The sequence below is a fragment of the Lycium ferocissimum genome, chromosome 9, assembly GCF_029784015.1.
Source record: "Lycium ferocissimum isolate CSIRO_LF1 chromosome 9, AGI_CSIRO_Lferr_CH_V1, whole genome shotgun sequence".
Taxonomy (NCBI): domain Eukaryota; kingdom Viridiplantae; phylum Streptophyta; class Magnoliopsida; order Solanales; family Solanaceae; genus Lycium; species Lycium ferocissimum.
Genome location: NC_081350.1, coordinates 52,591,855 through 52,619,709, shown reverse-complemented (window position 1 = coordinate 52,619,709; position 27,855 = coordinate 52,591,855). Strand labels below are relative to the sequence as shown.

Below are 27,855 nucleotides of genomic sequence, written 5' to 3'. Positions count from 1 at the left end.
TCGTGTCCATATTGAATTAATATGATTGTTGGAAATTGCTCTAGAATTGTGTTTCGTGAACTTTTAATTTTAAGATTAGTTCTTAGATGCATAATATAAAATTTGGAGATCAGCAAACGAATATGTCCTTATGATGTTTGGTTTTCATGTTTTGTTTTTAAGGTAAACAATTTCAAACTAATGCCCCCCTTATCTTATGCTTTCTAGTTTCTTTTTTCCTTTAGCAAGATTTAAAATATTTTTTTTGTACTAGGTGCAGATTAAATAAAACTATTTTATTTTTCTTCGTGGCGTTTTCCTGCATATATATAAAGTACAGAGACAATAAATGATTGACGAGCAACTCAACCATTGTCTCATCAAACATATTGGTTTAACTTAACACTCTAACCACATGCCATTTCGAAAAAAGAAAAGCACTAAACAATTTCTTCTGCAAATAAATCTTAGTTTAAGTGTGAACAAAAAAAAAATCAATGTAATCATCTTAATAAGTCAATGGATATGAAGACAAGAGGATTTTGAAATTAACACATTATATCCGTAAGCAAATGAGTCAAAGAGAGAAGCAAATGCAAATCAAAGCTCTCTCTCTCTACTATATATATATATATGAAATGAACTCCAAACTTATTGTTACAAATTTTTGGTAACATAGAATTGTAACCTATAACACTTATTAAAGATCCTCTAATCACTATGGAACAAATATTTAATGAACAAGTACAAAATATCATAAATATGAATAACTTAAATTTTATTGACACAATACAAGATTAATTCCAAATTTTTTTTTCTAGAAGACTCGGGTCAAATAAGCTGCAATTGGGCTCCTAACGGAGTACTTGGTAGATTTCCATTTCAAGAATCCTTCGACATTGCCAATGCGTGAGAGATTGGCGGTTTGAGTAAACGTCACTTGGTATGACATCTTCTGGTTTAGTTCAGTGAAGTTCAGAACCGAGGGCTCAACTTTCACATCAACACCTTGTGGTGAGACAACATCCACGGTGTAAGATGAGCTAGCCTCGCCAACATTTGTCACTGTCCTCGTGTATGTCTGAGGAGTTGACCCGAGGGTAATAGAAAATGAAGGATAATTTAGTTGTCCCTCTTGAATACTTCCTACCTCTAAACAATTGACCTTTTGTTGCACAATGACCCCAACCTCCCGATTTGTGTAGTTCAAACCACATAAATAAGGTACGTAGTCTTTAGGTTGGATATCATAAACAAGTCCTGGATCATTCGATTTTGATGGATTGACATGACCTGCACCAATGGCAAAAAGGTTAGCAGGTTTATGATTTTCATCTTGAATGGTCTTGTTGCCCAAGTTCACAGTATCCGCAGTTGTCATAATTGCAGACTTAATAATTGATGGAGACCAATTAGGATGTGCACTTTTGAGCAATGCTGCTACTCCACTGAGGTGTGGGCAAGACATTGAGGTACCAGATATAATGTTGAATGTAGGTTTTGGTTTGGTATTGTTCTCCACGGAGGTAGGCCAAGCTGCAAGGATATTAACACCAGGACCTATAATATCAGGCTTCAAAATGCCAGGGGTTGCTCTGCTAGGACCTCGGGAAGAAAAAGAAGCAATAACTGGAGTATTTTTGTCTCCGATTATGGTCCCTTGGAATGTAATGGTGGCTAAAGGATTTGATGTTGAATTTATATAGGAAAGAATTTTCTGTCCATCTGCATAGGTAACATCTGTAGCTGGGAGTACATGGGCATCAGCTGATGTAGTAAAGCCATCTTGCATATGATTCATGAGAATCATCGCTACACCTCCTGCAGCTTTCACCGCTTGACCTTTTTCCACACTTGTCACCCCACCACCAACTTCACACAAAACAATCTTGCCCGTGAGATCTGTATTGTTTAGTGACGTTGTGCTGCAATATGGAGTGTTAATATCACTTTGGTTCGAACCAGCATAAACAAGAGGCGACAAGGTTGAAGGGAAATCCTTTGGTTGAAAAGCTGATTCACCTTGAAACTCTTCCTTATTTCCAAGCACTGCGGTAGCCTTAATATTCCGGTCCAAGGTACTTGCACCAACAGTGAGAATCCATGGGGCTTCATTTCCCACAGACCTAGGAGTTGGTCCTCTATTACCTGCAGAACAACTAACAAAAATCCCTTTTTCCATTGCACTGTATGCCCCCAGTGCAATGGCATCATCATGGAAAGGTTTAGTACTTCCACTAAGAGAGAGGGAAAGGATGTCGACACCATCTTCAATTGCAACATCCATGGCTGCCAAAATATCACTCTCGGAGCAACCAAGACTGGTACATACCCTATAAATGGCTAGGTGGGCAAGAGGTGCAACTCCAACCGCCGTTCCATTAGCATTTCCATAGACATTAGCATTTTTCACAAAACTTCCAGCAGCTGTGCTTGCAGTATGGGTACCATGACCATCATCATCCAACGTTGTACCCTTCCCAAGGCTAAAAGACCTTGCTCCAATCAACTTGTTGTTACAAGCAGTAAAGTTGAACTCACACTTGCCCTTCCATTTAGTAGGGGGAGGTGGCATTCCTTCATCGTTAAACGAAGGATGGTCAGGAGCAATACCAGTATCCAGGACTCCTATGATCACACCTTTTCCATAGTTAGAATCTTTCCAAAATCCCAAATTCTGCTGCAAACCAAGAAAGCTCGGAGAATGAGTAGTGTCCAAAGACAACACCCTTTGAGGTCGCGCTGAAATGAATCCTTCTTTTTTCTCCATTTCCTTGAATTCTTTAGCTGATAATTTAGCTGCAAACCCTTTAATCACATTGTGGTAAGCGTAAATCATTCGTGTCTCTTCAATTGAGTTGGCTATGGTTGTTGGCAAAAAAGAATGATACCAACTATCTAAATCCGTTGTTGATGAACGAGTAGAAATTTGGCTATCTGGGGATTCAACTTGAACAATATAAGTTTCCAAATCAGTGGCCATTGTTGAAGATAAAGAATGAAAGAATATGTAGAGTAAAAGAGGGATTCTAAGGAATTCCATATTTGATCAAGAGTGATGATCTTTGTAAATGTTATAGAAGAGAGAGAATTTTACTTATGCTATGTATAGACTCAGACAAAATCTAATGTTTGTGTAAGAACTTGTTGGTGGAGTTAGGATTTCTTTAGCCAATATATATAGTGTTTGGCTCACTTGTAGAAAAACAAAGATCTAATTGGTATATGTGACATTTAATTAACGCGGTAAACCCACCAAGATATCATTTTAATTGGTCAATTAATGAAACATTCTCAGAAAACATCATTAATTAAAGTTAAATGGAAGAAGTCTTCTAAGAGTGAAAAAAAAAAAAAAACATTACCGGGGCATGCTTTTTTTGAACTGCTCAAAATTGTGGGGGTGACTAATTAAATGAATTAGTAGTCGAATTAGAGTTCAAGAATTGAATTTGCTTGTCATGCATGACCATTTCTTTGAGACCATAGGCTCTAAATGTGTTGCAATTTTCTCTTTTGGTTATACGAGTATTGGACAAATATATAATTTGAACAGAAGTGTTGTTATTATGAAGCAATGTATGTTAAATTATTTAAAGCAGTTGTGGTTAGTCTTTTTATCCATTTTTAATTTTGGTTGGTCGTACGAGGTGGCTGAATTAAGGAGTATTAAAATTGGCATTTGGAGCTATTAGTAAAATGGGAAAACTAACGTTACGATCAGTACTTTTCTTGATTTAAAGAAAATATAAGATTTACTATATCACAAGTTGTCAAAAAAATAATGTGGAATTGGCCTTTCCCTTTCCCTCACCTTCCTTCCCATCTTCTGCTTCCAAAAGGTTATTAGTAAATGAATAGTGTTATTGTTGAAACAGTGCTTATAAACAATTCTCTCTCTCTCTCTCTATATATATATGAGCTCAAGTTACGTAGTTTTTTTGCTTTGGCCTTTGGTTCTGCTGCCTCTCATAGAGCTGAAAAAAGAAAGAAAAAAAAACTAGAATATTACTAGAAGGAATTTTAAGGACTCAATCATCCGTATGAAGCTTTCAATGATCATGCCCATAGGCCACATCCATCAACTTTGACATCTATAAATTATTATTAGCAAGGGATACTCGTGCTATGCACGGACCAACATGTGAGATTTAGATTAGATAATTTGGTTTTATTATTGGTAAACTTCATCATCATACGTATATGGATTATAACAAAACGGGGGGTCAATCAATTCGATATATAATACAAAAAAAGCACTATATGTCAAATTAGCACCAATTAGAACGAGCAACATGATATTCCCTCTGTTACAATTTATGTGGCTTGATTCGGGTACGAGGGACAAATTGATTAATGTTCGGTGTGAATTCGGATATGGGATTTTTATTTTTATTTTTAAAATAAAATTTACATATTTAGAAGCTATATAAAATCTACAATAAATAGAGTAATGATATGATTCCAATTGACACAAGTCTCTCAAGGCCTTTCACAAGTAGCCGAGCAAGGGAGCTCAAAGTACTTCAAGCCATGTTCATGAGGAGAGGGGCGTTGGAAGAGCTTGAGGAGAGGATTTCAAGAGTATACAATATTTGGGAGATTGCTTGGAAGGAGATGGAAGAGGAAGCAACTACTCAAAGTAGCTAGGAGCGCAAAGATGACTATATGTGCAATCCGGGGGCTAAGGAGTGCAATTCATGGTCAAGGATACAATTCGAGGCTAGAATTGCAAGTTCAAGGCTAGGGTTGCAATTCTAGAGAAGACGAGCCCATGTGGGTTAATTTTGCAAAGTGCCACTTTAGGGCCTTTGTTGTAATAGGCTTAGTATTAATACAGGGCAAAAAACATATATATACATAAATAAGAATCAATATTACGAAACATAACGGGAGTTTTTCGTTTGCAATTTATAGCATTAGTTTTCTTACAAAACCTATACATAATCAACAAGGAAAAAAAGGGGCCAAAATTATACATAAAAAATCCAGCACAAATCACGCTCGTAACTGCATCTTCTTCCCGCATTCTCTCCCTATCCAACACTAAGTGATATTGTTCCCTGTTTCTCTCCACTTTTTGCTCTAAAAATCCAACTAACTGCAAATCTCTCCTTGAATAAATATATACAGTCAAATTCTCAATTCTTCACAATTCAAAATTCGGAAATCATGCACTAAGCATGTATTGTTGCCTGTTTTTTCCATTTTTTGCTCGATCAAACAAAAATTATGCTATATTATCCCCTGATTTTTTTTCGATTTTTTGCTCAAAGAATCCAATCTAATCAAATAAGCGGCTCACTCAACATCGGTACACAATAATCTTCTCAGTTTTACTCAATTGACGTTTCAGAAAATCATACACAGTAGTTGGGTTCTCAAACGAGCAGATTTCTTTCCCCGTTTCTCTCCGCGCTTTTTGTCGAGCAATCAAATGTGATTGATGAAACATCTGATTCAACATCTATACACAATCGAATTCTCAATTTAAAGGCCATTGAAATACCAGAAATAATACAAAGTCGAGTTCCAAAAAATGAGTAGGTATTCTCCCTTTTTATCACTAATATTTGATCGAAGAATCCAATGTGATTGAAGAGACGACGAATTCAACATCGATACATCTAATCAAAATATCAATTATACGCAATTAAAATTTTTAAATTCATAAACATTCAACTTCAAAAATCATACAGATCAAAGCTTTTGTAGTATAACAAGGGCAAATAACACAGTTTATTCAATTTTGATACCACACTGTGGAAGATGAGACTCTCAAGTTAATACATTTAAATTTTGAATACATTATGTCCTGATTAAAAGTATAGGATTTGGTTCAGGAAAAAAATATGTATAAAAGATGTATGAAGAATGTATAAATGTTGTATGTATCTATATTCTGTAGTGTGCATATGATTTGGTTCAGGAAAAAAATTTGTGTATAAAAGATGTATGAACATTATATATATATATACATTCTTTAAAAAAATCGATATGTATGCAATACTGGTTGAGCCTCTTCCATGCGAAACTACATGGAATATACCAATGCACGTAATGGAAGAGATTGTGTTAACAATTAAACGTTTGAGGGAATCAACACACATGTATTTGATACAAGCAAGATTCCAAACACACTTCATACACATATGTCAAATGAATGTATTATGTATCATATAATGTGGTAAACACATAGATCGTAATCAAACACACATCTCTATATATATATATATATATAGATACAAGCAAGATTCCAAACACACTTCATACACATATAAGTTTTAAATATCTTAAAAACTAATTTATATAAAATTGATACACATCATATATACTCAGTGACCACACATATCTCAAAACCGTTATAGATTAGATTCCATACAAATTTCACGCTCGTATCAGTTTCTACAGTATATATATATATATATAACTTATACACAATGATCACACATGTCTCAATGATACAAATCAGTTTTCATACACACTCAATATAAAGGTTAGTAATCAAAAGCTTTCTATTACTAATGTATATAAAATTTATATACATTTCATGCACAAATTATAACACACTTCTCAATAAGAAAATAAATAGTTCGACTACTAATTTATCATAAACTATACACATTTCATACAATCAACTGTGGAAAAAAAAAACATCTCAGAGTTAAAAAGGTTTTTAATGCCTTCAATTTAGACGACGATTTCTTCTTCTTTGACGTTTCGGCTTTGTCAACCTCAGTGCTTCTAACTTTAGGAATATCGATTTGTCTTCAAAAATATTGTTGTAGTCTGTTTGTGATTTCTCCAAAGAAATCTTAGTTTTTTGTTGGACTACGTCGGAATCACACTTTATCTATCATGTTTGAGTATAATTCTAATCTCTCTGGATTATGGGATACTTTTCACCCACATTACAATGCTTGTTGCAGACGCAACTCTAGGGCTTTTACGAGGGGGAGTATTAAAATCAAGTTTTAACCATTTTTCCTATTTACAAGGGAACACAAAGATAATAATAATAAACTAGAACGATATAACAATCTGGATTTTCAATTAACTGAAAACGGCCAAAATACAGTAGCAAATGGTGAAAATTGTGGGTTGATGAAGATGGTATCGTGGTTTAAGTTGAGTGAAGGAAGAAACTTGATTTTGGGTGAAACATGGTGTAGAGAGAGAATATTTTGAAATTGAAAAGAAAAGTGAAGAAGACAGGTAGATTTCGCCCAAAAATTAAGCCAACAAAAAAATCAGTTTTCCTGGAATTAAGCCCAAAATCGTGGCAACATCTAGGGCAGCGAAAAAGTCCACATATGATACAAAATGTAATATATTTGTTATGTTTCGTAAATAAGGAAAAATATCCTTATGTCTTGTAATTTAGGGTCTTAACTAGTATTATTAGGTCATTTTCCCATAAATACATGCCTTAGTCTTCACTTTCACTTACCTTGAATTTTGATGAAACTTGTGAGTTTGAGAGATTGTTTTGCTACTTATTAATCATAGTTTGTTTGGCTAACTAAGTGTTATTCTTAGTTGCTAATTGAATCCTTTTCCATTGAGTTCATAGTGCGTTGCTCATTTGTGGATTTCATTTGGGTAATTCATTGAATTCAAATAACTTAGGTTCATTGATTGAATTCCAATTAGGAGGATTTAGGTTTAGCATACCTAGGTTTGCCTATAGAGATCATTATCGATTGGGTCTAGTTTCTATCCTCTAATCTTCTCATCCCCAATTCTATTTTTGTTATTTGTTTTTCTAGAGTTTCTAATTAGGTCTTTATCAAGTAATAATTAACAATTCAAAATATTTAAAAAGGATTTGAAAAATTCATAATCAAGAAAATAGTCACTTAGACATATAAATTGAAACGGAGAAAATATATACTCATTGAGAAATAATATATAGTAATTAGTACTATAGAGCAGCAAGAGTACTTCGTATTTTCAATATCACCCTCAGGCCACAACCTCAAGATGAAAAGAATAAACGGGCGTAATTAGAAGAAGGTCTAACATGATCAATACCTAAAAAAGTCATTTTTCTTTCACAAGTATTCGTGGTTCAAGTATAAAACCTAAAACATTGCAGTCAAATGCGGAGTTAGGAGTTTGAACTTCGTGGGTTTTAAATTCTAAGATAGCGACAATAGGTATTAGTAATTGGGTTCTGAATATAATATAAAATTATTCATATTTAGTGAATTTCGTAATACAAGTAAAGAAGTTGAACTAAAATTACTGGGTTTGGCCAAACTCATACATCTGATTTAGCTCTACACTAATTGCAGGAAACCTTTTGTAACAACCCAACCTCTCGTTTTGAGTTTTTGCATCTCATTTCGTGTTTTCGGACTTCCTATAGGTTCATATAATATTTTGAGACTTGTTGGTATGATTTGAGTTGGGACCCGAGAGGCTCGGATGAGTGTCGGCACATCTCAGAACAAGAATGAAATTAAAGATTTTATTGGTGCAAATTTGTATATCGCGATCGCAATAAAGAAGTATGGATTGACTGGTCAAGATGAAGTTTGTTCGAATCCGGAACCTAAAGGGTATAAAAATACACGGTATAAACCAAAAGGGGGTAGCCTTTCAGAAATATACCAAAATCCACGTTATACCCCAAAATTTTTCTTCATCGTCAGACATCACAACAAAAAAAAAAATAAAAAAAAAAATAATAATAATTAATGAGAGGTATAACGTGGACTGATCCACGTTATACAAATTATTTGTATAACGTGGATTAGTCCACGTTATACCTTTCATTAATTTTTTCTCCCCAACGTTTTACAAATAGTTTGTAAGACGTTGCCTCTACTTAAATCATATTCGCCGTCGTGTTTTTAATAAAAAAAAATTTATTGATTTTTTTAATTTTTAAAGCATATAGTTAATTTCAGTGATTAACTCAAATAAATATTTTAACACATGCAATAATTAAATATGTAGTATATATGCGAACAGAAATAAAAAATAAAATATAAGTTAAATAAACGTCACACATTAACTGAGTAGTAAATGTTAAATTACATACTAACTATTAAACGGCACAAGACATGTTATATATTCTTGGAATATTACATAAGGAAACAACAATCGTACAACTTAAGAAAAAACATAAAAACCAACAAGCAACAACAACTACGATTTTACGTCGGGGTAGGATTCTTGTTATGACCTCTTTGCTTGCACGTACTACACTTTCTAGCCATGCGACAGAGCTATATCCATTTCATTCCTCCTTCTAGTTGTAGTCCGCGCTCCTGAAGTTCGCTCGTATTCAGTGTTTTGCAATTAAACTGAAGGGAGAAGGTGGCCAATATGCCTCATCACCCAACGGTGAAAAATTTTCATTGTACGTTTGCTTGTAAAAAACCTACAACTGTAGTACTTTCTAACATAGGTCTTTGGTTGAATTCCGCGGATATCACAAAATTTAATTGCATATGAACATGGCACATGGTAGTTTCTCCACTTCCCACACAAACACTTTTTCCCTTCGGTAGAGACTTTATGGATATTTTCGCCCTTACCTTCGTGTGCAAATGCCAGAATCTCAAAGACCCCTTCAGCTGCATTGTATTGCTGCATTTCAGTATGCTTTAGGGACCTCTCCCAGTATTTATCAAACTTCTTTTCAACAGCGCGCGTACCAAAACTTTTTATCCGCAATCAACAAATCAGCAATGGTGCTTCTCTCAACAAACCGATCAACAAGATTTTTAAACGTATAACGGACCATGGCAGTAACGGGAAATCCACGATCTTTCTTCAATAAACCGTTGTAAGACTCGGAGACATTCGTTGTCATATCCCCCCACCTATGACCGTTGTCCTTATGCAATGTCCATTTTTCCTCCGGAAGAGCTTTTAACCACAGATGCGCAGGAGGTAGCATTGTTTTGATTTGTTCTATCCTCATTTTATACTTCTTCTTCTGGTGCTCTGTAGCCGCCAACCACATTAGCTTCTCAAGGTCTTGTTGAGGAACTTTTATTGAAGTTGCTTTTCAAATGCCGAACGCAAAACCTATGGTGTGTGGATGGTGGTTGTAACCAATCATGTGTTTGGACACATTGCAAGATGCCCCGATGACGGTCAGAAATAAGTCCAATTCCTTGTCTCTCACGAACAATATGTCTCCACAACAACACAAGGAACCACGTCCAAGACTCAAAGCTCTCACGTGCAACAATAGCATATGCAAGTGAAAAAATGTTATTGTTCGCATCAATTCCAACAGCAATTAGCAATTTCATCTCATACTTACCATACGTATGAGTTCCGTCTATCGAGATGACAGCCCGCAACTTTTGAATCCATCGATGCTTGGTTTATAAGCCCAGAAAAGAAACTTGAAGATGTGTTCACCTTGCATTGTAGTTGTTTGGTGCTCCCACTCAACAACGGTCCCTGGATTAAAATGTTTTAAGGCAGCCATGTATCGAGGCAATGTCTTGAAAGAGGTTTCAAAATCACCAACTACCATTTCAATAGCTTTCTTACCCACCTTTTGTGCTTTTCTATAACTAGGAGTAAACGTATGCAATCCTTTTATTTTTTGCTGAACTGACTTAATACTGATGTATGGATTGACCATAATATATGGTATCAACGTAGTAGCAATTATGTGACTATTCAAATTGGAATGATCTTTCGTAATCATCCGTGAGAGACAACTGTGGTGGAGAACCGCTTTGCCTGCCTTCCACATACCACTTGAAATTTCTCTAAAACGGATCATCCACTCACATCCCAACATATGACGCTTGCAAATAACCCTCCAAAATTTACCTTTGGACTGATCACAAATGAACTCTTTCTTTTCTTTAAGACAATATTGTCTCACTGCGCCTTTCATTTCCTACTTGTTCTGAAATAACATACCTAATTGCATAATACAAGGAAAATTATCAACCCCCTAAAAATGGGCCAACAAATAAAAAGAATATTTATTGCCACCATACTAACTTGATCTGATAAATTCAGGTTTTTTATAATCCCAAAGTGCAGATCGAATTGGACCGTCATCTCTCATGAAGGCAAAATCATCCGGGCCTTCTTTTGTGTTATCCAAATATGGAATCGCATTAGAATGGTAGCTAACGTTACCATCACTTCGAGCAGTAATGTCTTCATAAGAATGACCATCATCATCAGATGAGTGATCATCGTCTGTTTCTGTGTGATCTAATGGGATATCACTATCTAACTCATCGAAGTGATCATTAGCTACATCATTATTGCTCACAATTTGTGTGAGCTGAGTTAATACGGGGTTTTCTTCAAAATCATTACACCTACAAACATAGGAAAATTCAAGGCGTTCAAATCTCAGAAACAATTAGTTAGAAGTCTCCTAGTTTAAGCGAAAAAAACATCGTTATATTTACCTTTCTGTAAATGACTCCACTTGAGTAGGGCGATATCGAACTATACTCCCGCCACCTAATTCACTTGTATCTGGAGCACTACTCGGTCCAGAATATCACGCCCGCATAGTCCAACCAAAGTTATGTGACTCGGCTACCAACTCCTACCATTGTTTCTTGTTGAAGTGTACCTCTTTGAAGCCTAATATTCAAGCGGGAAGATACGTAGTACCCCGAATATCAAACTCATCGTCAGTGGGTGCTTCAACATTAGTAGAGCGTTCAACAGTTGCATACATGTCAAGTGTCGCTCTACTGATATGATTGCTAAATATATTAGGACTTCAAAGAAATAACGATAAGGAGTCATCCTCCGAAATAAGAGTTTCCTCGTAAATGGAAATCCCCTAGCCATAATTGATGTTGGATATCGTCCGGTGATAACCACCGAAAGGTTAGGATCGATTATGGCCATTTTCTTATGAAAACACGTTGTAGACGATCGTATTTGAGGGAAATTGGAAACCTTTGTACGGCTCTCGGACGACGGTTATATCTCACTGAACCTTCTTCGTACACAACTTCACCACCCCAATATAAATTAACTCTTACGTAATTTTCCGCCATATTATTTTCAACAGAATACAAATGTAAAAATTAATGGAGAATGCAAGAGAGAAGTGGAGAATTCTTGAAAAATGAAGTCTACAAGAGAGAAGTGGAGAATTCAGAGAGATATGCAGAATACAAATCTTAACTGGTATATAAAACAAATGATTCACGGACCTTTGAATGTCATAATGCTGATGTTGAAAAAATATATTTACTGTTTGATTTTACGAATGCATGCTTGATTTGACGATTGCATGGCAGATTTGACGACTACATGCATTCTGTGCTTTAACAACAAAAATTTTACAAATTATTTTACTATTTTTCTTTTATAGGCATGCGTGATTTGACGCCGCAAGGATCTCGGCGTAAAAAAGAAATTTCAAGAATCAATTATTGCTACGTTGGCCGGCCAACGTTTACCAATCAACAAAATGAATTGTTGTAAAACGTAGGCAGGCCAACGTTTTACAACAATTCATTTTGTTGCAAAACGTTGGCAGTTTTGCAGTAATTGATGCATGAAACTTTTTTTATGCACGTTTTAGCTGAGAATCCATGCAGTCATTAAATCTGCCATGTAGTCGTAACATCAAGAATGCAATTGTTTTTGTTGTAAAACATTGTCAAGCATTCAAATCTAACCTTTATTTATTGTAAAACATTGGCAAGCATTCAAATCTAACCTTTATTCAAAACACAATATGTATTCTTGAAAGATTACATAACTATTTGTTATACCCCATTTAATTAATAAAAATTTAATTTTTACAACATATTGGAGATTCCTATTTTTGCTTTATTTTTGAGTCGCCACCAAATTAATTTAATGGTGAATTAGGACACCTATTTTATCAACTAAAAAGAAGTTATTTTTGTATGATTGGATTCGTTAGATAAATTTTCTTAGCAATTTTTGATTGTCTAGGTAAGGGTTCTAATTATCCTAAAAGGACTAGGCATCCTCAGATCCGTTACCATCTACCAACACAAACTTAGGTTAATTAATTAAGGTTAAAACACCACTAACAATTTTAAGAAAATGACTTATAAATGTTACTTGAGGTTTTAAAGGAAAGTATAAATATGCCATTTAAACTAACTCGTGAGAAAATATAGTAATGCCATGAAGGAGAAAAAATAAATGCTTTTGAAATAAGGTAGCATTATAAATGTTAAAATTTTAAATGAAAGTATAAAAATGCTATTTAAAATAATACTTGTAGAAAATATAATAACTTGCGTAAAAGAAAAATTAAAGACTAAATAGAACTTAAAGATATTGCTAAGGCCTTAAATGAAAAATATAGTAATGCTATTCCGAACACCAAATAAAATTTTGTGGAAAATAAAATAATTTGCCTATGAATAATAGTTTTAAGAAGAGATTTAGCAATTTTGAACTTTGGCTATATTATGTTATATGAATATATCAATGTAGAAAAACTCTAGGCCTATTATAAGTAAGATTCATCAAAAAGGAAGTTATTTTTATTAACTTGGCTAAAGATATGCGTGATTGATTCAAAACTTGGAGAGTGATTTATAAAATATACTTGAATTCATAGTTTCGTATTGGTGATGTTTTGCAATTAAGATAGTAAGGATAAAATATGATTCCTTTTACTTAAAATATATAGTCATGCTATTTGCCAATTAATTATTCCGTTGGAAATAAATATTAGACCTTATAAATAGTTTTGACATGAAAAAAAAAGAATAAAATTAAATTACAAGATTTGTTAGTGGTCTAAGACACTTATAACTAACATCAAACATCTACTGGAACTAATGTGCGTAATTCATTAGGATTTATTTAAACTAAGAAACCAAAACAAGCACAAAGTTAGTTGCACAAAATAAATAGAGGAGTAGGTAATTTCAAATCGGCCGTAATTACCCTTTGTCGATGATTTTTTTTTTGTGTAAAATTTTGCCGATCCTCACGGGCTAGCAACCCATTTCACGTTTGTAATGCTAAGGATCAATCTCTCGGCACATGGTCCGGAATATGTTGCTTCCTACCGCCCCGGCCGAGAACGCAGTCACCATGTGGACTCTCGATAGATCCCACAAATAAAGGGAATTTCGCCATCCAAATATGGCCCAACATCAAATCGGAAGGGAGTCCATTAATGATGGCCTACTCGAATAATCATGCCACACAAACTACGATAGAAAGAACAAGAATTACATATATAAAATAAATAATGTTAAACATAAGCGTAAAAATATAAACTCATTAACAACCATAATTATGTATAAAATACACGATATTTAATGTATATCTCATTTATACACATTCATAAGGATGGGTAAGTTAACACGTGCCTCATTTTCCGATGTTACGATGAGTTCCAAGGCCGTGTGTGCCGAATCCCGGGCATGGCTAACGGAGGGGGGGGGGGGGTTCAGCTTAATCCATAATTGACCCAAGCCCAAACCTATATTAAAAATTTAAAATAAATACATAAATACATATATATATATATCAAATAGGACAAACACGATAAAATTATATATTTTAAAGGTCATAAAGAAAATAAATCCACACGCATTTGGCTTTCTTCAACGAAGCGCGGCATAAACAAGTACACAAATATGACAATGCGGCCGCTCCCCAAGCTTGTCTACTTATATGCTCTAAGGTCACACTTCAAAAATAGTCTAAATTAAGTAACTCGCATGGACTTAGAAATATCGTGCCGCCAAAAACCATATCAAGATACCTTAACCTTGTTACAACAATTTCGCGATACCAAATTAATATGTCATCTAACATTTAAATATATTCAATTAATTTATTTATTCTAACCTACTAACACCATTAAAACAATCCGGACTGCACCGATGCCCACAATAATTCAAGAAATAAACAACCAACAATACTTATATTTCTAAAGATTAACATCATTTAAGGGATTACATCAACAACCATGCCAAACATGAGCTCAATATCTTGTAATGTGATGGTCACCTCGATTTTTATTTTTTTTTTAATTTTTTTTTCATGAAATCCTCTTCTCATAAATTAAGAGATGACATATGATATACATCCAAACTCTACTCCCTAAATCACAGTATGACTATGCCAAGTAGTAGAGATCCAGGATGACTTCACGTGCTTCCAAAATCGGTATCCGCGTGGCGTGGAAACGGGCATAAATCGCTCCTCGAAATTGCAAAATCCCAAACTAAACTACATCATGAACGATTCTCTTTATTAACACATCGTAAACTAATCTAACCAAATATAAACTTGCGAAGCTCCATACCTTAGATCAAAAAAAAAAAAAAAAAAAAAAATACTGAAGTCGGATCAAGCCGAATTTGGAGTAACTTACTATTAAAAAAAAATATTATTCCAATTTTACTTAAACAATGCACATGCTAGATCACAAATCATCATACATAACTTATTTAAAACAATTGATAGTAGACCATGATTAATACCTATAAGGTATAGACAAAATAATTGTCCACCCACTTTTAAACTTAAGGTCCATTAATAAAAAGCATTATCATGACATTTTAAGTATCTTTTTTGGAATATCAAAGGCATAAATTAAGTTTCACTTTTCGAACTATATAAATATCACATTAAAGGTACAATGAAAAACACTTAGTTATTCGGATCTTTTATATAACAATCCACAAAAATAACAGTAACATAAAAAAATTTCTTCAAAAGTGCTACTAAACAAATCAGACCTTTTATATAATAATGTTTCTAACAATCATATCTTAAGTTCAAATTAAAATAACACAAATAAGACAAACATATATCTTATACGTATTAAAATAACACAAATAAAAAATAATAATTAAGATATATAAGACAAACGAAGATATCCTACATCTACTATAAATATACAATATTATATGAGTTAAAAATACCTTAATTTAGATAGCAACAAAAGATAAAGATGAAGAAGTTGCTCAAAAAATTAGTACATCGTAACGCAAGGTTTAAAATGAAAATAAATGGAGGAGAAGGAAAAGGAGAAATACGGAGGCGAAGATAAGAATACTTTGTAACTTCAAAAGGATGGAGGAAGAGGCGGAGGAGAATGAAGAAAAAAGGGCAACAATGCACAAAATCGGTACGTTTTACAAATATATGTTGAAAAAGTTGATCCACGTTATAGAAAATTATTTGTATAACGTGGATGGACGTTATACCTTTCATTAATTTTTTTTTTTTTTTTAGTTGTGATGGCCCGACAATGAAGAACAATTTTGGGGTATAAAGGAGTCCACGTTATACCCGTTTTGATATATTTCGAAAGGCTACCCTTTTGGTGTATCCCTATTTTTATATGCTTCGTTAAAAAATGCCATGACAAGTTTGTTCATCACGATCACAATGAATTCTTTTGTGACCGCGATGAAGGAACTATGGGTTAGCTAGTCTACGTGAGGTCTGTTCACCACCATCATTGATGAATTTTATCTCGATAGCAACGAAGAAAATATGGGTTGAGTATAAAATTTGAGCTTAAGAAATTTTATTCATTCTTCATCATTTTTGGACTTGGGGAGATCTGCTTTGAAAGGATCTTGGCTGGATTTTCATTAACGGTTGGAGTAACTGTTCTAAATATGATTTCGATGGTAAATTCGAGAATTTTCAAACTAAATCCTAGAATTTTAAATGAATAACTTAGCAAGTAAATGAGTTCAAAATAGATATCTAATCAATAAATTTGAACTCGTGAAATTATGGGTAATCCGGATATAAATTTTGTTTTGAGGTTTGATCAGGTGGACTCAGGATTAACTTTTTAGTTAACTTTTGATTGACAATACCATGTACTAAATTATGAAATTTAGTTTAATAACATTATTTGCTTTGATGAGTACTCCTATTTCTTTAACTGGAGTCGAGCCGTGTAATAGATTTAGGCATGAAAAGGTGATTTTAGAAGGTTTGTAGTTCATTCGGACTGAGGTAAATGAAGACTTTTTTAAAATAAAAAAAAATAAAAAAAAAAATATTACTCCCTCCGGTTCAAAATAAGTGTTCGAAATGACTTTTTCAAACGCGGATTAAAAAATACTAACTCCTAATAAAATAGGTATTTTGATTAAATAATAATTAATAAGACTCTTGTTTATTTATTGACTTGAGTAAATAGTGGTAAATTGGAAGAAAACAATTAATTCCTTGTAAGTCAATACTTATTTTGAACCAAAATAAAAAGGCTAAGTGAACACTTATTTTGAACCGGAACAAGTATAACGCTACAACAACAACATACTAAATATATTCTCACAATTGAGGTTTGAGGAGGGTAGGAAATACGTGTCAACACGTCTTGTCCCCTTTGCCCCGGTAAGGATATTTGAAATAGACCCTATGAGAAAAAAACAGGATTCGAAGCATTTTATAAAACAAAAAAAAAAAAAAAAAAAAGCACATAGTAGTCAAGGCAACAGAGCATTAGGATAATAGCAACAGAAGAAACATTATGGAATTGAACTCTGAAACCTAATAACGATTCTCAGTATAACAACACTTTTCTATAACAATCGAATTTTTTAAGAACCTATTTTTTATGTTATATTTTACTTCTCTATAACAGAAACAACCAACTTTATAATAGTACGTTCTTTGTAAAATTACCCCCATTTAACAACTATCTTCTTTTTTGATAATATAATAATTAACCATCTTTATAAAAATAGAATATCTATGATTACCAATAATAAGTAGAGATTTTGATCAAATATTTGATCCTTTAATACACTATTTAAAAGATTTCTTTCGTTATATAAAGTGTCAATACGATTAAAAATTGACAATTAAAAATGAAAAATTAAATTTTATACATCTTTTTTTGCTTATAACAGCGAAATATTATCTAAATGTCAATCGTATGGGTATATAACGAATTATCTCTATAGTGCAAAAAATTTCGGACTTAATGATGTGTTATAGAGATGGGTCGTAGAAAATAAATATCGAAGAAAAGCATCTACGCGATTACTGAATAAAACTACTACTAAGGGGAATACTCGACTACCACTAACCTCCTATCCTATTCTTAGACCCCCACACTCTTCCAGGGTCGTATTGCTGCCTTTTGAGCCGAGTTGTGTCATATCTATAATCCCAATCACCTCTCTCATGTGTTTTTCTTATGAATCCTCTGTTATCTCTACCCACACTCTCGTAACTCCTGTGATCGCCAACCTCTCACACCTCCTAACTGGTGCATCCACACACTTCCTCTTCACTTTCTCGAATCATCTCAATCTCGCTTCTCTTATCTTGTTCGTCATCTGTCTCGTTGAGATGACTTATCATCAATGCAACGCAACAAACTATATTCCAAAACACTATCCACTTAAGGATACCCATTAATCCACCAAGCACCCTAAGATCTTAAATTGAAACCGAAATTATCGTTCGATTGGCCAACATTTTACTCCATACAACAAAGTGGGTCGAACCACCCGTTTGTAAAATTTACCTTGGTGAAACATTCATGTAAAAATTGTGGACTTTGGGCGATATATGGCTAATTCGTGTAAAATTGAAACATAAGCCCTAAAGTTCCCATACTGGTGCACATTGGGCACAACAGGCGCATCAAATTAAACCCCGCTTTCTATTTCTGCTACGGAGTTTGAGAAGCAGCCACGCTCCCAATTTTATGTCTGTGCGGATAAAATAGCAGACACGTCACTGTCCTCAATAAAACACACACAGTCTCGCCTCGCTCACTCAATAAATATGCATCCATCAAAACTTTAATTTTCCCCTAATCATTTGAATTCAAACAATGATGATGCGATTCGTATCGCAGAAGAGAATTGAGATTGGTAAAAGAGGTATTGCGACGAGTTGTCGAGCAGTGTTGTTACCGCGATTTGGGGGACCTGAAGTGCTTGAGTTACATGAGAATGTGCATGTGCCTGATCTGAAACCTAATCATGTGCTTGTTCGTGCCCGTGCTGTTTCCATCAATCCTCTTGATACCAGAGTTAGTTCCATTTTTCTTATTTTCCTATTTCATTTTGTTTTGAAATGTTGCCCCAAATCGAACTTTAGTACAATTATTATGTGTTGGTACCTGTCAATTATACCTCAATTTCTGTCTCGTTTGGATATGATTATATGAATACTCTCTTATTTAAACTATTTTTGTGTTGGTTGTTTGACCAGTGGCGGATTCATTTTCACTCAAGGGGTTCGAAAAAAACAACAAAAGCTAAATATAAAAAATAATGTTGTCAATGGGAATTGAACCTAGGACACATGATAATTTTGAACACCCTGAACTGCTTGAGCTAACCTTTTGCATTTATTCAGGGTGTTCAAAAGTTAATATCTGTACATAAACACAGAAATTTTAGCCTATATATACACCCTCGGCATGATATAAATCCGCCCCTGACTTGTTTCCATCACTCCTCATGATACCAGAGTTAGTTCGATTTTTATTTTCTGATTGGTCTGATATGTTGTCGAATTGATTTGTAGTGCAATTATGTGTTGGTACTTGAAACTCATGTGTTTTTCAGTAGATATGTTCAATCAATTATAGTATATGAATTTAGACTATTTTTATGCTGGTTGTCGTCCCTGCTTTATTTTTCTTAAGACCAACTATACTTTGAGAAATTTAAAATAGGTGGAGTTTTTTCACTATACCAGAGTTAGTTCAATTTGTTATTTTCCAATATTATTTCTGCCTTTTGATTGGTATCAAATGTCGAGAAAATTAACTCTATAATCCAAATTTTCGTTGGTACTTGAAATTCATGTGTTTTTCTATATGAATCCTCTGTTATATAGACTATTTTTGTGCTGGTTGTCTCCATTAATCCCGTTGATACCGAAGTTAGTTCCATTTTTAGTTTTCCAATTTTGTTTCTTCCTTTTGATTGGTTTGAAATGTCGCCAAATCTAGCTATATTATAATTTAATGGTTGGTACTTGAAACTCAGTGTGCTTCTTAATAGATATGTTCAATCAATTACGCCTCAATTTCTGTCTCGTTGAGATGATTATATGAATCCTATCTGATTTAGACTATTTTTATGCGATACCAGAGTTAGTTCAATTGTTATTTTCCAATTTCACTTCTTCTGATTGGAAATGTTGCCAAATCAACCTATAGTACAATTATGTGGTTAGTATTTGAAACTCAGTGTGTTTTTCTGTAGATATGTTGAATCAGTCCGTCCATCCCAAAATACTTGTCACGTTTTGATTTTCGAGAGTTAATTTGACTAATCTTTGGAGCTAAATTAGATCAGATTATTTTTATTTTTTTTTCTAAAAAAGGGCAAACAGGTGCACTGAGCTCCCGCTATGTGCAGGGTCCGAGGAAGGGTTGGACCACAAGGGTCTATTGTACGCAACTTTACCCTGCATTTCTGCAAGAAGTTGTTTCCACGGCTCAAACACGTGACCTCCTGGTCACATGGGAGCAACTTTATCAGCTACACTAAGGCTCCCCTTCAAAGATTAGATCAATTTAATAGTTAAAAAAAAAAAACTTCAATACTCAAAAACTATACGAAAAGTAATATAAGCTGCAATTTTCCTCATGTCAATATGGTGGAAAAATACATCTTCAAATGTTGGTCAAACTTCACGTAATTTGACTCTCGAAAAATTATATATGACAGGCATTTTGGAACGGTGGGAGTACCTCAGCTTCTGTCTCATTGGGATGATTAAATGAATCCTCTCTTTTTTAAACTATTTTTATGCTGGCTGTCATCCCTGCTTTCTTTTTCTTAGGACCAACTATACTTTAAGAAACTTAAATAGGTTGAGTTTTCTGACGATTGTAGAAAATTGAGGCTAAAGTGCTGGAAGGTGAATTGAGGAAAAGGGGATAGGTAGGGAAATTATTCAAATTAGGGCAGATTTTTATGCCTTTGAGACCTTCTAAGCAATCTATGGTTTTCATTTCTTTCTTGCTTTTGCTTTTGTCTGAGAAAGCATAGAGACCTCCACTTTAGAGATTTCTTGAAGAATAATCTCATAAACATACCGGAGCGTCTTTGATCTATGTTATTGGTTCCTTAATTTTCTTTGTTTATGCGCCACATGGCACTGTTAAATTAGTAAACCCCTTCTTAAAGTTGACTATCAACAAAGATTTTTCTGATCATTCATTGATTATAAAAAATGTAAGTAAAGGAACTTATAAAGTGAAAATCATGCTTCTAGATGAATACAGTAGTACTGTGAAGGGAGCGCAATGCTGATAACATCTAAAAGCAAATGTCTATATTTTCTCTTTTTCTTACTGTGGAAGAATTTGTTTATATATACATCAAGTCAATGTAGACAAGATATTAATTTGGTGGATACCATTCCGATGTTTTCTTATTCTACTATTACCATAGAAATTGTGATCACAAATCCATCTTTGCATTGTCTTGCATTGAGCATTTAGTAGATGCTTTAATATGTTTCAGATGCGATCAGGATATGGACGTTCAATTTTCGAACCACTTCTACCATTAATTTTGGGCCGAGATATAAGTGGTGAAGTTGCAGCAGTTGGAAATTCTGTTAAGTCACTTACAGTTGGACAGGAGGTATTTGGTGCTCTGCATCCAACCGCTGTGAGGGGTACTTATACTGACTATGCTATTCTTGCGGAGGATGAACTTGCTCCAAAGCCAGGATCACTTTCGCATGTGGTATGTTTTCTGTTTAGTTACATTCGGTGACACCAACTTCTTAAGAATACTTTTCTGCTTTTAGTCCTTTTTCTGGCTATTTGCAATCAGTTATAAAATCGGCGTTTATCTTGTTTCTACTCCTTGTACTGTCACTTTTCTTGGATGTCCTCTCTCCCCTCCCTCAGCCTGCAAATTAAGTTTTAATTTTTGAAATTCGTAGTTGGAAGGTTAATGTCCCTATCAATTTTCGTTCTTGTTATCTCCAACTGTCACATCACACATCTTGGTTTCTTACTACTTTAGTGTGCTAAGGTTCTATATGTTGTTCTGCAGGAAGCCAGTGCCATCCCATTTGCTGCCCTAACTGCTTGGCGTGCACTAAAAAGTACTGCCAGAATAAGAGAGGGGTATGTTTAATATCTGATGGGTTAAATTTATTCACCAGTGAAATCTTTTTCTCTTTTTTCCTCTTTATTCACTCTTTGTAAAGGAGAGGGGGACGTGAAATATGTAGTCTATACTTATACATTCAGTACTGGAAATGCACTTTATACACGCACTGTATGGATTTGAATTCATCAATTAGACTTGGATAATCACCTCTCCAGGAAAAAGGAACTGGAAATTAATGACTCAAGAGGGTCGTCTGGCCTCTTCGAGTATTACCGTGTCATAATCATTTTAAAATTAATAATTTAAGAAGGTTCTCCTCTGCAACTATATTGCTGAGTCATAAACATTTTCTACAATTGTAGTGCATTTAAATTCTGCCTTTCTGTTTGCCTGTTTTGGCTGCAAAGACTATTTTCCAGTTAGAAAGAGTTTTACAGCTTCTAGTAAAGAATTATAATCATTGAAGTTTTTAAGCATGGCATGTGAGTGAAAAGTATTTGATGGAATTGAAATTTCATGGCTCTGTTTACTGTTTTTCTTTATCAATTTATTTACTTTCTTCTCAGTTTTGGCAAAACATTTAAGTGATCAACAGATAAAGTTATTTATTGGGGTGTCTAGGACCAACATTATATTCTTTTGAGTGTAATAATGCATAATGATTCTTCCATTGGAGTGTGTATAAATTTTTGTAACTTGGAAGTGCATAAAGATTAAGTTTCAAGATGCATTTATATTGGCGTAATGGATAACATGGGGTTGCTCCAATGCTGCTGAGTAAGATTGTTTTGTCTAGAGATGAAAATTGGTCAAAAAGGCTTTTCCTTTTTCTTTGAGAAACAGGATGTTGTTTAACATGGATTCAAGACCTTAGAATATAATACTTGCTATTTATTACCTACGTACATTAAAAAAATAGCTTACATATTTATTGTTCGCAAGTCATGGCTATCTGAACTCGCTAATCTTGTTTGAGAGGTCAAAGGACATTTAGATCACTATTCCAACTGTATCCTTTTACTTCATATCAAACTCATGATAGTGTAAACCACATGGAAAGTGAGTGTTATAAGGCTAAATCTGAGGAGAGGTCTCTGAAATTATCCAGTTCTATTTTATGCTTTGTTAAATAGAATAATATGATGCCTCGAAATGATATATTTGTGCTGTTTATACTGATAGCATTTTTTCTCAATCAAATTACTTCAGGCAAAGGGTATTGATCATAGGTGGAGGAGGAGCAGTAGGTTTCTCCGCAATTCAGCTTGCAGTGGCTGCAGGCTGCCAGGTTTCTACTACGTGTGGAGGAGAGAGTATAAGTCGCATTTTGGCAGCCGGTGCTGAGCAGGCCGTTGACTATATCACTGAGGTGACCTTGCAGTAGTAGTTCACGTGTTTAACCCCATCATGTTATTTATTTGAACATGATATGCTTGACTGGTTTTTTTGATGGCTTTATTGGTGTTATTCTCCCCCCTGTCCTTTTGGCAGGATTGACTTGTTTGCTTGTTTACAGGATGCTGAAATAGCACTTAAGGGGCATTTTGATGCTGTCTTGGATACAATTGGTGTGCCAGATACGGAGAGAATGGGTATTAGTCTTTTAAAGAGAGGAGGACACTACATGACGTTACAGGTTAGGAGTCGTCTTACTTTTATAGCCGCGAAATAGTCTTCTGCCTTATTTTCTTATTAATGCCGAAAAATTTGCTGTACAGTCTTAAGCAAGATTGCTTGTTCTTTGCTCATAGGGGGAGGCTGCATCGGTGACGGATAGGTACGGACTAGCTGTTGGTCTTCCTATGGCAACAGCCATCTTGCTAAAGAAGCAAATCCAATATCGATATTCTCATGGAATAGGTATGAGATCCTATGAAGTCTATGATCTGTCTGGCAGAAATGGTTTTTTTCCTGATATGTATGAAATTTTAGAACACCCTTTTATCCAAAAACAAATGGGGAAAAAAGAAAGAGAACATGAAATTTTAGTTCACCCCTAACAGTAGGAGATATGTTCTTCCTATATGCCAGTGCATTTTCAATACAAAGTAACAAGCATAACAAAAAAAAAAAACTGTAGGTTCAGTCCTAGGTACTATTTCGCTATTAGCTGCAACTCCTACAATCAGATTGATGATTTAGACTTGATTCAAGACTTTTTGTTGCCTCATCTCATTGGTTGTTTTTTTTCTTTAATTGGACTATTGGTTGAAGAGGTCGACAGAGGCTATAATCTGAATAATACTCCCTCCATTTCAATTTGTTTGTCTGGTTTTGACTTGGCATGAAGTTTATGAAAGTAAAGAACACTTTTAAATCTTATGGTCTTAAAATTAAAGAAATGTATACCAAAATGCTCTTTAATCTTGTGGTCTTAAACATGCCATGTGGAAAGTTGGAGTTAAAAAGTTGACAAAAAAGGAAAGAGACATTCTTTTTTAAACGGACTAAAAAGGAAAGTAAGAAAATTAAATTGAAACAGAGGGAGTAGTAGATAAAGCAACCAGAGAGCCGTTTTAAATTGACCTGAGTTTGTGATGTTAACACATCTTTTAAGGCAAGAAGTGAACCAGGGAACAACACCTTCTTCATCTATTTAAAAATATGAGATGCTTTTTTCAGGTGTCTAGTATAGTTGATATGGCTAGGACCTTTTTTTTTTTTGAAGTAGTATTGTCAGCATATTTTCATGATTATTGACAGCGTTTTAGAAGGACTTTTAAGTGAGAATGACATACAGATCACTGATCTTCACTTAAGTAGATAGGAGAAAGAAACCTTCATCCATTTTGCGATATCAGATACTTTATTAAAGTAGACAGTATAATCATTCTGATATTGCAATGACCTTATTCTTGGGCTAGTGTGTGTGTGTTAATATTTAACAGGTTTTAGAAGGAAGTTTAAGTGAGAATAACATAACAAGCACTGACCTACATTCCTTGTTATTTGGGCTCTCGCTCTCTCCCTCTTTCTCCTTCACAAAGGTTTTTCTCGGAGGAATAACCTTTAGGTAGTTCGGGACAAACTCCGTGTGCATATTTGTTCAGGTGATTTTGGTCCAAAATCCTATTTGATAATTCTCTAATTCTTTTGTTGATAAAAGCAATTAAGTTCATTGATATATTGGGGGAACAACCTGCATACAAGGTGTATACAGGTAACAAGTAAGCCTTCATGCTGACATGGTTTTCTACAGAAATCATCAAAATTAATTGGAATATCATCTGCACTGAAAAAATGTAAAATAAAATTTTCCACTATGTACAAGAGTTCTCAATCCTTCAGAGGCTCTTCTATCTTTTTCCCTCCGTGTTGTTCACATAAGCACTAAAGAAGCACCTTCCATGTTTTATTTGTCTTTTCCTTCTGTACTTCCATTCAAGTAGCAAATCTCTTACTGTAGCGTTATCCATTCAATTTCAAATTCAATCTGTACGCTATGTATCCCATTGGGCAGTGGAGCAATAAGTGATTTACATCCTCTCCCATATTCTTGTACATGAAGCACCTGCTAATAATGTCTTAAGTTTTTTTTTTTTTTTTTTTCCACGTTCTTCTAGTTCTCAGCTGCATGGATGGACCCGTGTACTGCTGTGAAAATAAAAACGTCCCATGTGGTGCTCTAGGAACCCAAATTGAGTTATAAGGAAGCCCTCTGAGGAAGTTCGAGATTTCCTTTCCTGATAAGTGATTATATTTTGTAGAAAGACTTACTGTAGATAACCAGAAACTTCATAAACAGGCGTCAGTGCACTGTTTCTGCTTCCAGAAGCTAATACTAGCCCCATTTACTATAAATCTCACATCCCACCGTTTAATTATATTTGTCCATAATGTTGCTCCATATGGGCTTTATCTGATTTGTCCTCGATTCACCCCTTTGAGCATCATATTTGTCAACAGTTATTCTTCTCCACAGTGCTCAGCCATCTACTCGAAACCTCCATTAACTTTCTTAGTAATTAGTAAACCTCTGTTAAGATTTCTCAATGCCTCCGGAGACCTACGTTGCTTCAAGGTTATTTGACTATATTCCAATTAACTAGGTGTGCCTTGTCACCTCCATCCCATGCACCACCAAAAAAATCCTCTATAACTTCTCCCATTTCAATGCCACTTATGCTGACAAAGGCAGTAATGACATGTAGTATTTAGGGAATGCTACACAGAGCACTCATTATGAGTTTCTTCCCCCTTTGATAAGTGTCTCTTCTACCATCTGTCTCTTCTCAATTTTTCATTTACCTGATTGAATTCCACATTGTTCTATTCTGGAATGTCGATCCCAAAGGTTATCCTAAATAAGCCACCAAACGAGATCAGCCTTGCAGCTGAGAAAATTGCCAATTCTTCCTTTTTGCTCACTTCCCAACAGGTATGATTTCACTCTTCTTTCATCTATTCTCAACCTCTATGTTGCTTAAACCATAAAAGTATGTTCTTCACGTTGAAGTTGATCTGTCTTACCATTGCACAGTGCAACTGTATCATCTTAACATAGCAAATTGACACCTTTATACTATCTTAATTCTCCCTCCTACTCGTGAACTGAATCCCTTCAGATATTCATCCTCCCCTACTTTGTTCATCATTTTGCTTAATGCTCACGTATCAATATGAACAACATAGGTGAGAGGACCCTGTGCACAAACCTCTTGTGTCCCGAGAAACTTATGGGGTTCCTGTTGACTATGATTGATAATTCTCTAATATAGTTCTCTGGAGGAGATAATCTAGCTTTGACCATAATCTAGTCTAGATTCTGTTAAAATGACCTTCTGGGAGGACCGAATCAGTTTGGACAGACCTTGATTATCTTTTCACAATTTTAGATTATTGATCTCATTATTATAAGAGGCTAATAAGGATGAACTACGCTCTCCGTTTTAAGGTTTTGAAACCGAAGAACCTTGATTCCGCTTATAGCACGTAATCACTTTTTCTTATTTGGATAGCATGTGACCGCATTTAGATTGCTCAGTCGAGATTGTTCATAGTGAACACCATGAGATCATCCTACTTACAGGCCTTACTATTCAATCGGTCCATTCGGAGGGAGGGAGAGATGTCTTTTTTTGTCATTCATCTAAGGTGTTAAATCTTTGTGGCTCGACTATTATTTGGTATTTACTATTGTTATTTAAACACTATAGCTTGAGACTGACGGGTCAAAAGCTGTGGTATTGAGCCTTTATAGGTGCTTTAAGTAATACATTTCTTGTGTTTGCATGCTACAGAATATTGGTGGAATTATATGAGGGCTGATGCTGAAGGTTTACATGAGATCCGTCGGTTATCTGAGGCTGGGAAGCTTCAAATCCCAGTAGATAAAACTTTCCCAATTTCACAGGTGAGAGAGGCTCATGAGACCAATGATAGAGGCAAAGTAGTGCTAGAAATTGACTGATTTATCTTGACAAGCTTAACCAACAACACATGGATTCAGTGCACAACGCTATAATGTCCCATGCAATCTGGTGTTGCACTGAACACTTGATACCACATATACGATATATGTCTGTCTTTGCAGAATAACCAGAACCAATATTTACACTTTGTTGGAATATATAGGATTCGGGAGCTACTAGGGAAGAAAAATGTGCAACCTGTAAATTCTTGGGACATTCTCAATTTTTTTTTCTTTTCTTCAAGTGTCCGTCATTGTTTCTATCACGTCTTTTCTTCAACTTTGGCCATAATACGTCTTAGGGGATGTTTGTGTTTCTTTTAGGAAAAAGACTATGATATCTGAATTTGGTTACATATCCGATTTGGACATTGTTTTCAAATTTGAATAATGTTGAATTAAGGGAGTCTGTTTGCTCAA

General features: G+C 34.6%; 2 protein-coding genes across 2 annotated transcripts; one reads left to right on the top strand and one right to left on the bottom strand.

Moving 5' to 3' along the window:
* Positions 1-744: 744 nt before the first annotated feature.
* LOC132029361 (subtilisin-like protease) lies at positions 745-3,108 on the bottom strand. Its single transcript, XM_059418652.1, has one exon. It carries the CDS (start codon positions 3,020-3,022, stop codon positions 797-799), a length of 2,226 nt encoding a protein of 741 aa, XP_059274635.1. The 5' UTR covers positions 3,023-3,108; the 3' UTR covers positions 745-796.
* A 15,654-nt stretch (positions 3,109-18,762) lies between these two features.
* LOC132031264 (uncharacterized) lies at positions 18,763-27,855 on the top strand. The gene is made up of 7 exons (XM_059421157.1): positions 18,763-18,967; positions 21,423-21,650; positions 21,966-22,039; positions 23,235-23,394; positions 23,542-23,661; positions 23,777-23,885; positions 27,266-27,855. The coding sequence occupies exons 1-7, from the start codon at positions 18,767-18,769 to the stop codon at positions 27,433-27,435; spliced, it is 1,062 nt and encodes a 353-aa protein (XP_059277140.1). The 5' UTR covers positions 18,763-18,766; the 3' UTR covers positions 27,436-27,855.